The sequence below is a fragment of the Nematostella vectensis genome, chromosome 7 (assembly GCF_932526225.1).
Source record: "Nematostella vectensis chromosome 7, jaNemVect1.1, whole genome shotgun sequence".
NCBI lineage: Eukaryota > Metazoa > Cnidaria > Anthozoa > Actiniaria > Edwardsiidae > Nematostella > Nematostella vectensis.
This window is the reverse complement of record NC_064040.1, coordinates 3,018,678-3,035,180: the sequence shown is the minus strand read 5'-3', so window position 1 is coordinate 3,035,180 and position 16,503 is coordinate 3,018,678. Positions and strand designations below refer to the sequence as shown.

Sequence of the window (16,503 nt, the reverse complement as noted above, 5' to 3'; positions counted from 1 at the left end):
GCATGGGTGATTCGCACAACAACAATAAACTTTCAGCTGTTTTAGACTAACCATATCAGCTTGCTCCTATTGCATATCTGACATTTTAGGTACATCACAAGGCCGGTATTGGTGAAACTGTTAAGAGCTATTCAAAGAATCAGAAACATGACTAAAAACCAACCTCCGATTTTGCAAGGTTTTTTACATAGCTTGCCATGCCTCCACAATTAGTCTCATGTTCCACAAAATAGGAATCGATAAGTCCAGCAGAGGGATCTGAATAAATATATAAATCAAAAGCACGACATGAGCACAGCGATAGGTACCTTATAACACTACATTTTCGCGTCGAATTTAAAAAAAATCGCGAAAATAATGGGCGAAAATTAATTGAGTACACAAAAAGCCTTTATGTGAAATAATAAACCGTTTAAAAAGCTGTATAGATACAGCTTGTCTATTTAGTTTAATTCTTCAAAAATTGAACTTGTACATTTATCAAACTTCCCAGTCACAGGCTCTTTGTAGTTTTGTCCGACCAAGTGTCGCGAAAAGTGGTAGGTAAGGGCAAGCCAGGAAATCAGACAAGCAGAGTACAGGTATTTAACTTACCAATAGGTGGAGAAGTCGTGATCTCAAGTAAAATGTTATTGCTGGATTGGCCGACGTGGTATTTAATCGATGAAACTTCGGCATTCTTTGGTGGCTCTGGTTTTGGCATCCCTATGACCAAAACATAGAAAGATCATAAATTGTTTTTGTTAGAAAGACGTCTATCAAAATAAATAAACATTATTTGTCGGTACGATCCGTGTGACCGAAAGAGGCATCTATAAATGCGAGATATCGACTTCTGCCGGTTGCTTGATCGCTTGTGATATTAGACGTCGTCTCGAGTCAAAGCGATACATTCAAAGTCGGAAAGAGAAATGCTTGCTGGTGATATTAGATGTCGTCTCGAGTCAAAGCGATACATTCAAAGTTGGAAAGAGAAATGCTTGCTTGTGATATTAGACGTCGTCTCGAGTCAAAGCGATACATTCAAAGTTGGAAAGAGAAATGCTTGCTGGTGATATTAGACGTGATATTAGACGTGATATTAGACTTGCTGGTGATATTAGACGTCGTCTCGAGTCAAAGCGATACATTCAAAGTCGGAAAGAGAAATGCTTGCTGGTGATATTAGACGTCGTCTCGAGTCAAAGCGATACATTCAAAGTCGGAAAGAGAAATGCTTGCTGGTGATATTAGACGTCGTCTCGAGTCAAAGCGATACATTCAAAGTTGGAAAGAGAAATGCTTGCTGGTGATATTAGACGTCGTCTCGGGTCAAAGCGATGCATTCAAAGTTGGAAAGAGAAATGCTTGCTGGTGATATTAGACGTCGTCTCGAGTCAAAGCGATACATTCAAAGTTGGAAAGAGAAATGCTTGCTGGTGATATTAGACGTCGTCTCGAGTCAAAGCGATACATTCAAAGTCGGAAAGAGAAATGCTTGCTGGTGATATTAGACGTCGTCTCGAGTCAAAGCGATACATTCAAAGTCGGAAAGAGAAATGCTTGCTGGTGATATTAGACGTCGTCTCGAGTCAAAGCGATACATTCAAAGTTGGAAAGAGAAATGCTTGCTGGTGATATTAGACGTCGTCTCGGGTCAAAGCGATGCATTCAAAGTTGGAAAGAGAAATGCTTGCTGGTGATATTAGACGTCGTCTCGAGTCAAAGCGATACATTCAAAGTTGGAAAGAGAAATGCTTGCTGGTGATATTAGACGTCGTCTCGAGTCAAAGCGATACATTCAAAGTTGGAAAGAGAAATGCTTGCTGGTGATATTAGACGTCGTCTCGAGTCAAAGCGATACATTCAAAGTTGGAAAGAGAAAGAGGTGGGGGGGCTACATCCTGGCAAGAGCGATGTTCTAGACGTACATGGGGGGGGGGGGGGGAGGGATAGTTTTCAAAAGAAGTTCTTCTCGCTTACGCGTACCAGTTGAATCACTGGTAAGGGGAAACGGAATCCCCGAATTTAGATGTTAAGGATTGGGTGGGTTGGGGGTTTGGGACTGATCTCACTTACTAATGCCAGTTGCTGGATCACTGATAGACGGGCGGCTGTTTCTTGTAAGAGCGATGACCTGGAAGGTGTACTGTATATCCTTCATGTCTCTATCCAAGGCAAAGGCAACAGCCCCGCACATGTCACTGAGTGTAAGCGTTGCCATTGGATTCAAGAGGATTTTCTGAAATCATAAGTCCATTTTTATGTCTACTTGATGCACACTAGGAATACAAAGACATATACTCTGCCAGCAGCCATTTTGTCATCCGAGCAAAGTACCAAGCGTGTGAAAGCATCCATTTCCATCGGTTGATTTGGGGAAATCTATTTTGATATTTTCGATCAAATTTTTTAAATAAAGTATAAATTTTTTTTTTGAAGATTGCTATTTAAAAATTTCGTCTTATTATTTGCTGTATAAAAACAATAAAAGGTGTGGTTGGCAATGGCTCTTTAATGTACTGAACGACTAGCAGAGCTTTGCAGAGTTACTTTATTCTCACCTGAAAAACCCATGACTTTCCAGGTGTTGGGTTCCCCGGGGTCCATAACACATCCAGCATATAGACCACGCCACCTGTGGCGTTTACAGGTCGTTGCCATGACAACATTATGCTAGAGAGGGATGATGCGCTGCTGTTGAACACGGGAGGGGTGGGCTTGGATATGGTCGTCGCGTTTTGTGGGTTTTCTGGGTCGCTCAGATTTCGTATTGAGAGAAAGAACTCGCAACTCTTCAAACAGATCGGTGTTCCGTTCTTAAGAAAAAAAGGCAGCAAGAATAGATGGATTGGGAATAAGATTCATTATAATAAATGAATAAAAACAAAATATAAGTTTTCTATTTCTTTTTTTATTTTGGAACACTGAAAGTATATACTATGTTCAAAACGTGAGCCATACAGAGTGCTCTGTTTTATGGCTTTTTTGCGAAACTTTATTGGATATTTCTGTTCCATTATGTTGTAACTTGAATTTGTTTTTTGAATTGTTAACTGTCAAAACTGTGACCTTCCCATGTAGTTTTTAAATCCATCAAAGCAGCCAAACTTATATTTTTCTTACGCAGGTCGTGTTACAGGCTTCCATGTTGACAGGGTCCTTGCCACATGGATTGAGACACTGAAATGTAAAATAACAGGTATTTGTAAGTTCTTTTAGCCAGGCGGGAGTGGTGGGGGAGGGGGTGGGGGGTGTATATATCACCGCTTAATGTAATACTAACGCTTAATGTAATAAATTTCGCCACTTAATGTAATAAAATCCGCCACTTAATGTAATACTAATACTTAATGTAATAACTAATCAACGCTTAATGTATAAAAACAGCTAACGCTTATTGTAATAATTTTTTAACGCTTAATGGAATAACACATCGACGCTTAGTGTAATAAATACAAATCACAAAACGAATTTCGATGGGTTCCAATAAAAAGACAACCAAACTGATGGTGAGTCATCTTAGGGTCAAGGGGGGGGGGGTGCACTAAGAAGCCATTTGACGTTCCGTAATCGGTGATACGGTGTGCGAGTACATATATAGAAACAGTCTAAAAATGTGGAGATTTTATAACATATGGCTTTTTGCCCGCGTGGGCTCCATGCGCTTAAGGCATACCTATTTATGTGAAATGATGGGTCTTTAAATACTCGACAACTCGATTGTGGGTAACAGGGCCTTTATTTAACATAGACCAGTCTAAGTGCTCCCCCCTAGGGAAAAGGGAGCCAACTCAACTCAGCGCATTGTTTATTTAGCATGTGCTTTGGACTTTGGACTTCGCTTATGAATATCAATTTAGGTCACGAAGTTCTCAATAAAACTCCTTCCAAATACACATGTCTTACTCTTTATTGCATCCATTCATGTTTGGAACACTTTTTTTTTTATCCCTGCGTCGAATTTTTTCAGAATTATTCGGGTCTTACTCAATATTGCAAAGAGCCGGGTGGGTCATATTTGCGTGCTCAGAATACTAATTCTGTACCCACCCGACCACTCTTTGTATCGAACGCAAAAAAAAAACTCCTGCCCCCTCTGGGTGTTTTTTTTTGTCGAATTTTTCGCCGAGATGTCGTGGTCAGACATGTTTCCATGACAGATTTTTAGGTAAGGTGTAATTTTAAAGCGCAATTGATCGTTCGCATGTGCCTTATAATGGCAGCAATTGCCATCGCAAGTTAGCTATTCAGCAGAAGTGGTGTGACAGAGTTTGGAAATAACTTTCCACCCTTGTCTGAACTTAATCACTTATATCAATCTAGCAAAAACAAAGCATAGATAAACTTTCAAATTCTGAAAAGGGAATTGAATTTGATTGAAATTTGATTGAAATTCGACGCAGGGGTATGAAAAAAAGTGTTCCAAACATGAATGGATGCAATAAAGAGTAAGACATGTGTATTTGGAAGGAGTTTTATTGAGAACTTCGTGACCTAACTGATATTCATAAACAAAGTCCAAAGCACATGCTAAATAAACAATGCGCTGAGTTGAGTGGGTTTCCTGTTCCCTAGGGGGGGCATATATTTATATAAAAAAAATTTACAGCTAGCGCTAAACACAAGTCGACTCAGGAGTGCGGTGGTGTAGCCGGAGATAGTTGATTGACATATCCGGTTACAACTATTATTAATCTCTTAGGTATTTAATAATGATAAACAGTGTCTATCACCCACATACATGCTTCACCTCTATACGTAGTGTACCAAGAACAGGCGTAGCATAAACAAACCTCTAAGATTATACCCCCAGACTCGACTAAGATTGTTTTGGTTTTTGAGTGCGTCTTCACGAAGATATAAACTGTCGATTTTGAGCGCTGCTTTTTGACGTCCTTTTTGGAGCAACATCGCTAAAGACAGAGTCTAAACACATATTTAAATTTTGCGAATTGTTCTTTCGAAATCCATCTAAATTCTTTATCCAAATTCATGGTTATTACATTAAGCGTCAAAGTTTTTTAACTTAAGCGTTAAGTCTGTTATTACATTCAGGGTTGGAAATTTCTTACATTAAGCGTTAACTGTTTTATTAAATAAAGCGTTGATTTGTTCTTAAAGCGTTAGTATTACGTTAAGCGGCAAATTTTATTACATTAAGCGTTAGTATTACATCAAGGGGCAAATTTTAATGAATTAAGCCTTAGTATTACATTAAGCGGCAGCCGTTCTTTTATCGCGTTATCTTGCTAAGAGAAAAAACCGCATATAACAACCTAAAACACACCGGAATGTTATACCAGAAGCATTAGCTCATTTAGTTGAATATTTCAGTAAATAGTTCAGTACTCCTAAGCGACTCGGTCTACTTGTCTTCTATTTTTAAGTATGCAAACTATACAGGTAATTTAAAACCTTCTTTAAATAAAGTTAATTGTATTGTATTGTAGCGCGACTCGCGTAGGAGGAGTGTTCAGTTACTTCACCTGCTGACAGAGTGAGGATGTGCAGCTTGAATCGGAAGTGTTAAACTTCTCAATCTAAAAAACAATGTCGCACTTCAATAAGCGAGTTGTTTAAAAAAAAGATTAGGAAAAGAAAAGTGAATTTAAAAACATCATAATAGCGCAAATCTAGTATTCTAGGCCTGCTACGGCTCTGACTTAGAAACGGCAGAGTTGAAAAAGTAGAATACGATATGACTCCAGGATCTATTTGACTTTTAAATGGTCTAATATGAGTGTGAGCAGATCACAAGTATAACTTCCGCTTTTCTGCCTGCGAGAGAATAAATCGATAACAAAGCACTTAAACAATATGCTAAACAAACAATATGCTAATTAAGGAAGTAGAAAATCTATTTTTTCTTCTTAATACTTTTCCCAGTTTCAGTGGATTGGCTTATCATTTCCTAATTTTTGTTAGGTAACATGGATAAAGAAAATAAAACTTAATAAAATAAAAACAGCCGATGCTATATGGGGGTGGACAAGATGATAAGTGAAGTATAACCGTATGGCGTGTCATAGCACAGTGCTCGAAAGTTTAGGGATAATTCACATAATTCATATCATAAGAGTGATATATAAGAGGGTTAATTCGAATCATTTCATAAACGAATTTGAAGAACAAAGACGATACCAAGCTCGGTTAGGTGTTTACAAGAAAAACATTAGAAACAATTAATAAAGAAAGCGTTTCAGTTATAAACAAAAAGTAGACAAATGCTAAAAGGGCTGCAAATGAGGGCATATTGTTTTAAGACAATATTATCAATAAATTAAATTGCGTAAACAATAAGAGACACTTTAATTGTCTATTATTGTCTTTAAAGTTAAGTCAAGTTTCGGTGAGTAACAAACCTCTTCTATGCAGTGTGCATAACACCTCGCCTTGACCCAAGGAACAGGCTTGTCTCGAATGAACCTCGCAGAGCCTCCAGAAACCCCTGACAGCAACACAAACACCACCACGCACCATACCCACACTGGTAGTGACATCGGTGTATCGAGGCTCACACCCAACCACGCGATCAGTTTCCTAACTCCTTATGTAAAACGACTGTTAACAGGCAATTTTAGCACACAACCCTTTGCTGTCAACACTACAGTGGAACAGGATGCGCGAGCGAGTGGAATTTAAATATCACTATCCATGACGTTCAATGAGCACAGATGCGTAACAAGTGGCATAAATATGTTTAGCAATTATTAGATAAACATTAAGTACTGTGTGTTGCCCAAATTACGGACGGTTTTTGCATTTAGCATCATAATTTTTTAGCGATAAAAAGAACACTTTTGATATTTTGCCAGTAACAAGATTGGACCTTAATCTAACAAATTATTTATATTATATGCATATATTTTTTTTGAGTTAAGGGCGCCGTGCTCGAAAAGTATGTGTCACTAATTTGCCCTATTCCCGGCCAACTGGCCCTAATCCCGGATACAAACTTCAGGAGCGATTTTTTGTAACTTCTCCTATATATTTGCAATGCCTTGTAAAATTAAAATAATAATTTATTCTATTTAGCAAAGTCAACTTTAATAATGTGGCATTTTAGCATTTGTTTACTTGATAATTGCGCGGTCTCTGAATCACAAATTCATATGTTTGAATCCGTAGACTTTCGTCGAATAATAATAATGAAATTTGGCACATAACAATAATCTTATTAAGTTTTACTTGTTCAACTTAATAAAAATGCAACAAATCTCTTTCTTTTTGCCGTGGACAGACGGCTTTGTATCAATATCTGTCAAACATAGCGGTGTTTGTACTTCACTTACTTCTAAATGGGTTCCCCCAAAAAAAATTACTCTAAAAAGTCACATTCAAAATAGTTATTGTAACCTGATGATAAAAGCAACGAGAAAGAAGCAAAAGTATAATCCGGAAGTTCTTTTAAGAACTTTAAAAAGGCGGTAATTTATAGTTTTGGCTGTCTACATAGCCATTAAAATGTTATAGTGGATTTCCCTTCCGGTCGTCTTTACTGATATTATAATACATTTCACGACACCGTCTTGAAGCCAATTTGGCTTTTCTATAACTTTAATGTCTGTATTACACCGTAAAAACTGAAATAAGAATAATTATGCAGTTAAGCTAAACGAATAATCGACTATTCTACAGGACTATGAAACGATGACTAAACTAAATATATCTAAAACTACGGTGATTATGTAATCAAAGCACGTGGAATCAAGAAGTAAACAATCGTCGGAATAAATGCGTAATTATGCGATAGCAAACTATCCAATAGGCAATAATCAAAGTAAGAAATCAAATATGTGCGCTAGCCGCAAAGAAATGAAACAAAACATACCTTGATCCGGCTATATTAGGGGAAATCGTCGCGCGCATGTTGTTCGTTTGATTCGTGTATGATTATGCGGGGCTTAGTACTGCCTGGCTCTAATTTTATCGGGTTACAGAGTTAACTATTATCTAAGTATTATTATTATGTAAGTACTGTTCGCTACACTCCTCCCTTAAATTGTCCGGGTGGGGCAATTTACTTAACAAAACTTTCTCAGCTAATATGTAGTACGCAGCTTCTCGCGGGTTGTAGTCCCGAAGTCGCCTATGCTGTCGTCAGCTAGTCGCCAGCTTCTTCGTGTGGGAGTAGCAGCACCAGTTTCTGGACTGGTCTCTGGAGGTAGGTTGTCTGCTTGCATCGTCGTCCCGTGCGGTCCAGGGATGAGTCGCCAACAGCCACCTTGACGAAGCGCACCAGGCCATCATTGCTTGTGAACGCCTCGACTACTCGAGCTAGGCGCCAATCGTTGCGATGAAGGCTCTCGTCCTTGACAATGACGATATCGCCGACCTCGAGGTTTCTTCTAGGACGTGTCCACTTCTGGGCGTGTTGAGATATCGCCGACCTCAAGGTTTCTTCTAGGACGTGTCCACTTCTGGGCGTGTTGAGATATCGCCGACCTCAAGGTTTCTTCTAGGACGTGTCCACTTCTGGGCGTGTTGAGATATCGCCGACCTCGAGGTTTCTTCTAGGACGAGTCCACTTCTGGTGTGTTGAGATATCGCCGACCTCAAGGTTTCTTCTAGGACGAGTCCACTTCTGGCGTGTTGAGATATCGCCGACCTCAAGGTTTCTTCTAGGACGAGTCCACTTCTGGCGTGTTGAGATATCGCCGACCTCAAGGTTTCTTCTAGGACTTCTGGCGTGCTGAGAGGGAGAGCAGGAACTCCTTCCTCCATCTTTTCCAGAACTTTGTCGTAAGGTGTTGCACTCTGCGCCAGCGCTTTCTCAGGTAGAGGTCCTCACGCTTGAAGACGCAGGGCGGTGGAAGGACGACTGACGACTTCATCGTCAGGATATGGTTCTCGGTCAGCGGCGCAGCTGTCCGAGTCTGCCGAGAGGGGACGACTATTTACGATCGCCTCGGCTTCCACGAGGAGGGTTCTCAGCGACTCATCATCAAGTTGAGTTCCTTGATTATACAGCAGTGAGTCGAGTACGTTTCGGACTGTGCGGATCTGGCGCTCCCATGAGCCCCCTCTGTGACTGGCGTCGGGGACGTTAAATTTGAAGTCCACCCAGTCGCAGTTCTCCTTTCGTAGCTCGGATCCAACTCGCTGGTTATCCATCTCGGAGAGAGGGCTCTGCAGTTCGTTCTTGGCGCCAACAAAGTTTGTACCTCGGTCTGATCTTAGTTGTCGCACGGGTCCTCGGCGTCCAACGAAGGGGCGATAGGCGTTCAGGAATGAGCTTGTGTCTAAGGAACTCGCTGTCTCGATGTGCACGGCCCGCGAAGCCATGCAGGTGAACAACACCCCATATCGTTTGACCTCTCGACGCCCCTCCTTTACGGTCCATGGTCCAAAGTAGTCTGCTGCGCTGTAGGTGAATGGAGGACTGGGGTTGACTCTGTCCTTCGGCAGGTCACTCATCTTATGCTCCACTGTAGGAGCGCGAAGTCGTCGGCACGTGACGTCGGCACGTGATGTGGTAGTGGCGTCGTATCACTAGGGTCGTTATGTGACCCCTTTTCGGAAGTATGAGGGGGTGTCTCATGTCGGATGGCAGGTTAGCTCTGCGTATACGCCCACCAACTCGCATCAAGCCTTCGGCGTCGATGAATGGATCCAGCCTATGAAGGGATAGAAAGTTTGACGAGCTAAATATTTTAAACAAGGACCCGCACTATAAAAGGGCTAGGCTCCGCCCCCTATCGGCTGAATAAAATTCAGACTTCAAGATGACAAGACGCCGTAACATTGCGCCAATAGTGAGACTTTTTAATTCTGTTTTCGTTAATAATTTGAACTAATTTTTAGTGCACATTCCTGCTTTTTTGGTGGGTTATTCATTGTCAGTGGTCAGTAGCTAAGAGAAAATAAACCGAGCAAACGAGAAGAATAGCGCTCCAAAATTTGAGTTTGGGTTTCGCTCCTCGTGGGCAAACAAGACACGCTTGACTGAACTCCGGAGCTCCGCACCGCTTGGCAGTTTACTGACAACTGAGCCTTTCGTGGACCTGGTCCAGGCCCTTTTATAGTGCGGGTCCTTGTTTAAACATTTTTACCAGCTGCTAATTATACCGGAGTGAATTTAGCGGGAACTCAGTGAAGTTAGCGGGCAACTCAAAATGTGATGTTTTGTGTAATATCTTGCCAGGCATTTGGCCGATTGTCACGAAATTTGCACATGTTTGTACAAATAAGATAATGAACAGATTTATGTATGTACTATATCAGATATTATTAATCACGTGACTGTGTGACGTATGCTGTGGAAGATTTGCTCCTAATGCGCTCAACACAAATGTAAATTATTTTCCAATACCCTAATTTGCTTTTATTACAATCCAAAAACTATTTCAAAGATTTGTTTACAGTATATCCTTAAGTTAACTAGTTATTAATTGTCTCCCAAACCCGTCACTTTGCTCACTAGTTTTATTCATTACCCATTGTATTTTATGGTTTTTCAAGTTAACGACAATGGTAAATTCACTTATTTTCTCTAAAATGTCTCTATCTTGTCTTTTTACGCCCTTTGTGGCTTGTCAATACTAAGAACTTCTTTCTTTGTCAACAGTTTGTGAAAACATGTTTTCCTGTTATGGCGAACGAGATGTTGATTCTTTTGATAATTATGCCAGTCGCGTGTCTCTAGGTGGCCAATATGACCCTCCCCCTCCATGGATGAGTTTCTGGTAGATTCTTGGTGTTACGGAGCACATGTTACGGAGCACCAGCACAAAATACACAATGGAACAAAATCCAAAAACACAGACCTTAGAACGAGACAATGAAATAGGGAACAGAGTTTTTGGCTTTTCCCTGCTGTTTCAAAGCACAAAAGATACTATAATATACTTTACTATAACATACTAAAACACTTATAATAATAGTATATTATATAATACTTTAATATAGGCACAATAACCTTTGTAGTAACATGAGTAATATCGTGCCAATAATAAAATATCTCACATCTTAAAACTCCTGTATCTTCGACCACCCAACTCCCCGGCGTTAATCGCTCAATTTACGTGAGGAAAGGAAGTTTTTAAAGCCCATATAACCTTTCAGAGTTGATAGACTTTGTCAATTCTCTATATTTTCATCTTTCAAATGGTATGTGGTTCGTATGTACCCTATAAAACACGCGTCCGCGCGAATAACTCAAATCTGTAATATTGAGGCATTTTGGTCAACCTTCGGAAAAAAGGCCGTGAACTGAAAGGCCCGGGTCCAGTCATTTGTGACGTAGATTGAGATGTCAACCAAATTACATGAGAAAACATATGCGCGCGCTAAACCAGTTCCCGTCTTCATGTCTTCTTAGTTATTGCTGAAGAACATTGTGTGGTTACAACTTTTAACGTAATCTTTATATCTCAACCTGGCATTCAAATGATTATTTAACTAAAGGAAACAAATCTGCAAAATATAGCAGATATTTTTTAGTCTTTGAATTGTTTTTTGCATTGTGCGCGCGCGCTGCATTCGCAATCAAGGATGGCGACATTCTCACGAGCGCGCGATGTTTTTGAAACCTACAACAAAACGATATATTCTTTTTTTCGCATACAATTCTCGACTTTAAATAATTCTTCGCTTCATTGTGAGTAGCATTGCAATAGAAAACAATTCGCCATTTTTTGTGGTATTGCCGTCTCTGAATTTTAAAACTGATTTAAGAAAAATACCTTGTTTCAGATTTTCCCGCCAAAACTTGGAATTATTCACTCGATTCAATCTCCTTTCGCGCGGCCAGGAAAATTATCAAAGATCTGTAGAAAATTCAAATCTCAATCAAATTTAATTCCCTTTTCAGAATTTGAAAGTGTATCTATGCTTTCTTTTGGCTAGATTGATATAAGTGAAAGGTTTAAAGAACTTTAAACTTGCTATCAGCTTGGTTGAATGCATCTTTAGAACCACTTATCCCTTATTAGACTGATGCCTTAGTATCTTGATCTCGATGTGTTTATTTTTCTTTTACGAATTTTAAGCGACATTGGACGTGAAGAGTGAATCATTATTACTCTCTTCCCAGTTTTGGTTGTAAGGAGAGTGTATTTAACCCCAACTTCGCATTAAGTGTCTATTGTCTACGTACTTATTAAATATTGGCGTAAGTGCTATTCTTCAATTTTAATTAAAATGCTTTTATTTCAGTCAATTGTATTATATTGGTTTTATATGTTAGTCTTTAGGGGGGAAATGATTTTCCCCTTTTTGAATTGTTTGTTTATAAATGACGTCCATTTTGTCTAAATAGAAATAAATAAGGCAACGCTCTTAGGGTGACAAGTTATATGAACAGCTGAAAATGGTTTTGCCTCAGATTTATAATAATGGTTAATAAATAATTCGTGAAATAGAGGCACTTTTCACTTCATAATAACAAATAAGTCGTCAAAAACCAGTAACACATATTTATATCAATATATATCTTGGTTGTTTATCGTCAAAAAAACACGGAACACATCATTCAACTAGTTCAATGTAGTATTGCTTTTATACCTTGTTTCTTAGTTTACGATGTTTTATTTGTTGCATTTATTGGGGGAGGAGATAGGAAACGAACGGCCCCTTTCTTTCGGATATTTGATCGTCAAAATGAATCATAACTCAAGAGGCTTAAATATCAGAGTCAATATTTATGTGAATTACTGTTAGTTTGACCCCATTTGGAGGCCCATTTAGATGTCATTACACTACTCAAACAATGTTACGACTGGCAGCTAGGCGGCTTCAAAAACAAATGCAAAACGGTTTTTAAATTCACTCAGTTGCGTTTGCCTGTTTACTTGATATAGTCTCCCTGAAGTGCATATACATTAGCAAAGGTAAGTATCAAATGTAGTATGCGCATATTTCTTGAAAGTTTTTACCTGCCGTTATGAAACTTAGATGTAGTAAATCCATCCTGTGATAAACTCTAACCTCTAAGGGAAATCGAAATGAGAAACTTAAGAAACTACTTAGAGTTAGAGTTAGCAGCATTCAAGTTATCTTGAGGGATCGAGGGGCTCGAGGGCTAAACATTAAGCATGCTATGAGCACCCTTACTCGGGTTTTTGACTTGCTGTGAGCTGTTATGAGCACCCTTAAACGGGTTTGACTTTCTGTGAGCATGCTATGGGCACCATTACCCGGGTTTAACCGACTGTGAGCCTGTTATGAGCACCATTACCCGGGTTTGACCGACTGTGAGCCTGTTATGAGCACCATTACCCGGGTTTGACTTGCTGTGAGCATGTTATGAGCACCATTACCCGGGTTTGACCGACTGTGAGCCTGTTATGAGCACCATTACCCGGGTTTGACTTGCTGTGAGCATGCTATTAGCACCACTACCCGGGTTTGACCGACTGTGAGCATGCTATGGGCACCCTTACCCGGGTATGACCGACTGTGAGCATGCTATTAGCACCCTTACCCGGGTTTGACCGACTGTGAGCCTGTTATGAGCACCATTACCCGGGTTTGACTTGCTGTGAGCATGCTATTAGCACCATTACCTGGGTTTGAGTGACTGTGAGCCTGTTATGAGCACCATTACCCGGGTTTGACCGACTGTGAGCATGCTATTAGCACCATTACCCGGGTTTGACCGACTGTGAGCATGCTATTAGAACCCTTCCCGGGTTTGACTTGCTGTGAGCATGCTATTAGAACCCTTACCCGGGTTTGACTTGCTGTGAGCATGCTATTAGAACCCTTACCCGGGTTTGACTTGCTGTGAGCATGCTATTTAAGCACCGTTACCCGGGTTTGACCGACTGTGAGCATGCTATGAGCACCATTACCCGGGTTTGACCGACTGTGAGCATGCTATTAGCACCATTACCGGGGTTTGAGTGACTGTGAGCATGCTATTAGAACCCTTACCCGGGTTTGACTTGCTGTGAGCATGCTATGGGCACCCTTACCCGGGTTTGACTTGCTGTGAGCCTGTTATGAGCACCATTACCCGGGTTTGACCGACTGTGAGCATGCTATTAGCACCATTACCCGGGTTTGACCGACTGTGAGCATGCTATTAGAACCCTTCCCGGGTTTGACTTGCTGTGAGCATGCTATTAGAACCCTTACCCGGGTTTGACTTGCTGTGAGCATGCTATTAGAACCCTTACCCGGGTTTGACTTGCTGTGAGCATGCTATTTAAGCACCGTTACCCGGGTTTGACCGACTGTGAGCATGCTATGAGCACCATTACCCGGGTTTGACCGACTGTGAGCATGCTATTAGCACCATTACCGGGGTTTGAGTGACTGTGAGCATGCTATTAGAACCCTTACCCGGGTTTGACTTGCTGTGAGCATGCTATGGGCACCCTTACCCGGGTTTGACTTGCTGTGAGCCTGTTATGAGCACCATTACCCGGGTTTGACCGACTGTGAGCCTGTTATGAGCACCATTACCCGGGTTTGACCGACTGTGAGCATGCTATTAGCACCATTACCCGGGTTTGACCGACTGTGAGCATGCTATTAGCACCATTACCCGGGTTTGACCGACTGTGAGCATGCTATTAGCACCATTACCCGGGTTTGACCGACTGTGAGCATGCTATGGGCACCATTACCCGGGTTTGACTTGCTGTGAGCATGCTATTAGAACCCTTACCCGGGTTTGACTTGCTGTGAGCATGCTATGGGCACCCTTACCCGGGTTTGACTTGCTGTGAGCCTGTTATGAGCACCATTACCCGGGTTTGACCGACTGTGAGCCTGTTATGAGCACCCTTACCCGTGTTTGACTTGCTGTGAGCATGCTATGGGCACCATTACCCGGGTTTGACCGACTGTGAGCATGCTATTAGCACCATTACCCGGGTTTGACCGACTGTGAGCATGCTATGGGCACCCTTACCCGGGTTTGACCGACTGTGAGCATGCTATTAGCACCATTACCCGGGTTTGACCGACTGTGAGCATGCTATTAGCACCATTACCCGGGTTTGAGTGACTGTGAGCATGCTATGGGCACCATTACCCGGGTTTGACTTGCTGTGAGCATGCTATTAGAACCCTTACCCGGGTTTGACTTGCTGTGAGCATGCTATTAGAACCCTTACCCGGGTTTGACTTGCTGTGAGCATGCTATTAGCACCATTACCCGGGTTTGAGTGACTGTGAGCCTGTTATGAGCACCATTACCCGGGTTTGACTTGCTGTGAGCATGCTATTAGCACCATTACCCGGGTTTGACCGACTGTGAGCATGCTATGGGCACCATTACCCGGGTTTGACTTGCTGTGAGCATGCTATTAGAACCCTTACCCGGGTTTGACTTGCTGTGAGCATGCTATTAGAACCCTTACCCGGGTTTGACTTGCTGTGAGCATGCTATTAGCACCATTACCCGGGTTTGAGTGACTGTGAGCCTGTTATGAGCACCATTACCCGGGTTTGACTTGCTGTGAGCATGCTATTAGCACCATTACCGGGGTACCCGGGTTTGACTTGCTGTGAGCATGCTATTAGCACCATTACCCGGGTTTGAGTGACTGTGAGCCTGTTATGAGCACCATTACCCGGGTTTGACCGACTGTGAGCCTGTTATGAGCACCATTACCCGGGTTTGACCGACTGTGAGCATGCTATGGGCACCCTTACCCGGGTTTGACTTGCTGTGAGCATGCTATTATCACCATTACCCGGGTTTGACCGACTGTGAGCATGCTATTAGCACCATTACCCGGGTTTGACCGACTGTGAGCCTGTTATGAGCACCATTACCCGGGTTTGACCGACTGTGAGCATGCTATGGGCACCCTTACCCGGGTTTGACCGACTGTGAGCATGCTATTAGCACCATTACCCGGGTTTGACCGACTGTGAGCATGCTATGGGCACCATTACCCGGGTTTGAGTGACTGTGAGCATGCTATGGGCACCATTACCCGGGTTTGAGTGACTGTGAGCATGTTATGAGCACCATTACCCGGGTTTGACTTGCTGTGAGCATGCTATTAGCACCATTACCCGGGTTTGACCGACTGTGAGCATGCTATTAGCACCATTACCCGGGTTTGACCGACTGTGAGCATGCTATGGGCACCATTACCCGGGTTTGACCGACTGTGAGCATGCTATTAGCACCATTACCCGGGTTTGACCGACTGTGAGCATGCTATGGGCACCATTACCCGGGTTTGACCGACTGTGAGCATGCTATGGGCACCATTACCCGGGTTTGACCGACTGTGAGCATGCTATTAGCACCATTACCCGGGTTTGACCGACTGTGAGCATGCTATGGGCACCATTACCCGGGTTTGACCGACTGTGAGCATGCTATGGGCACCATTACCCGGGTTTGACCGACTGTGAGCATGCTATGGGCACCATTACCCGGGTTTGACTTGCTGTGAGCATGCTATGGGCACCATTACCCGGGTTTGACCGACTGTGAGCATGCTATTAGCACCATTACCCGGGTTTGACCGACTGTGAGCATGCTATGGGCACCGTTACCCAGGTTTGACCGACTGTGAGCATGCTATGGGCACCATTACCCGGGTTTGACTT

At 42.1% G+C, this 16,503-nt stretch overlaps 3 protein-coding genes across 5 annotated transcripts in view; 1 reads left to right on the top strand and 2 right to left on the bottom strand.

The window, feature by feature from the left end:
* Positions 1–7,926, bottom strand: part of LOC116615087 — a 54,816-nt gene extending 46,890 nt beyond the window's left edge. Inside the window, exons 1-8 of one of the 3 annotated variants that reach the window (XM_048730516.1) lie at positions 7,814–7,926; positions 6,345–6,529; positions 5,469–5,522; positions 3,106–3,162; positions 2,544–2,798; positions 2,059–2,221; positions 595–705; positions 164–258 (exon numbers count right to left, since the gene is read on the bottom strand). In XM_048730516.1, the coding sequence (XP_048586473.1) occupies positions 164–258; positions 595–705; positions 2,059–2,221; positions 2,544–2,798; positions 3,106–3,162; positions 5,469–5,522; positions 6,345–6,482 (873 nt within the window). In that variant the 5' untranslated portion in view covers positions 6,483–6,529; positions 7,814–7,926. Of the gene's footprint in view, positions 1–163; positions 259–594; positions 706–2,058; positions 2,222–2,543; positions 2,799–3,105; positions 3,163–5,468; positions 5,523–6,344; positions 6,939–7,813 lie in introns of those variants that run through there. The other 2 variants (XM_048730518.1, XM_048730517.1) reach the window with 2 other exon arrangements.
* Positions 7,927–8,086: 160 nt separating this feature from the next.
* On the bottom strand, positions 8,087–9,399 carry LOC5508004. Its single transcript, XM_048730174.1, has 2 exons — positions 8,774–9,399; positions 8,087–8,402 (listed from the first exon to the last, which is right to left on the bottom strand). Exons 1-2 carry the CDS (start codon positions 9,397–9,399, stop codon positions 8,087–8,089), a joined length of 942 nt encoding a protein of 313 aa, XP_048586131.1.
* A 3,303-nt stretch (positions 9,400–12,702) lies between these two features.
* The window catches only part of LOC5507990, a 36,248-nt gene continuing 32,447 nt past the window's right edge, over positions 12,703–16,503 (top strand). Inside the window, exon 1 of the mRNA XM_048730598.1 lies at positions 12,703–12,812. The gene's annotated coding sequence lies outside the window, so the exon portion shown is untranslated. The remainder of the gene's footprint in view (positions 12,813–16,503) is intronic.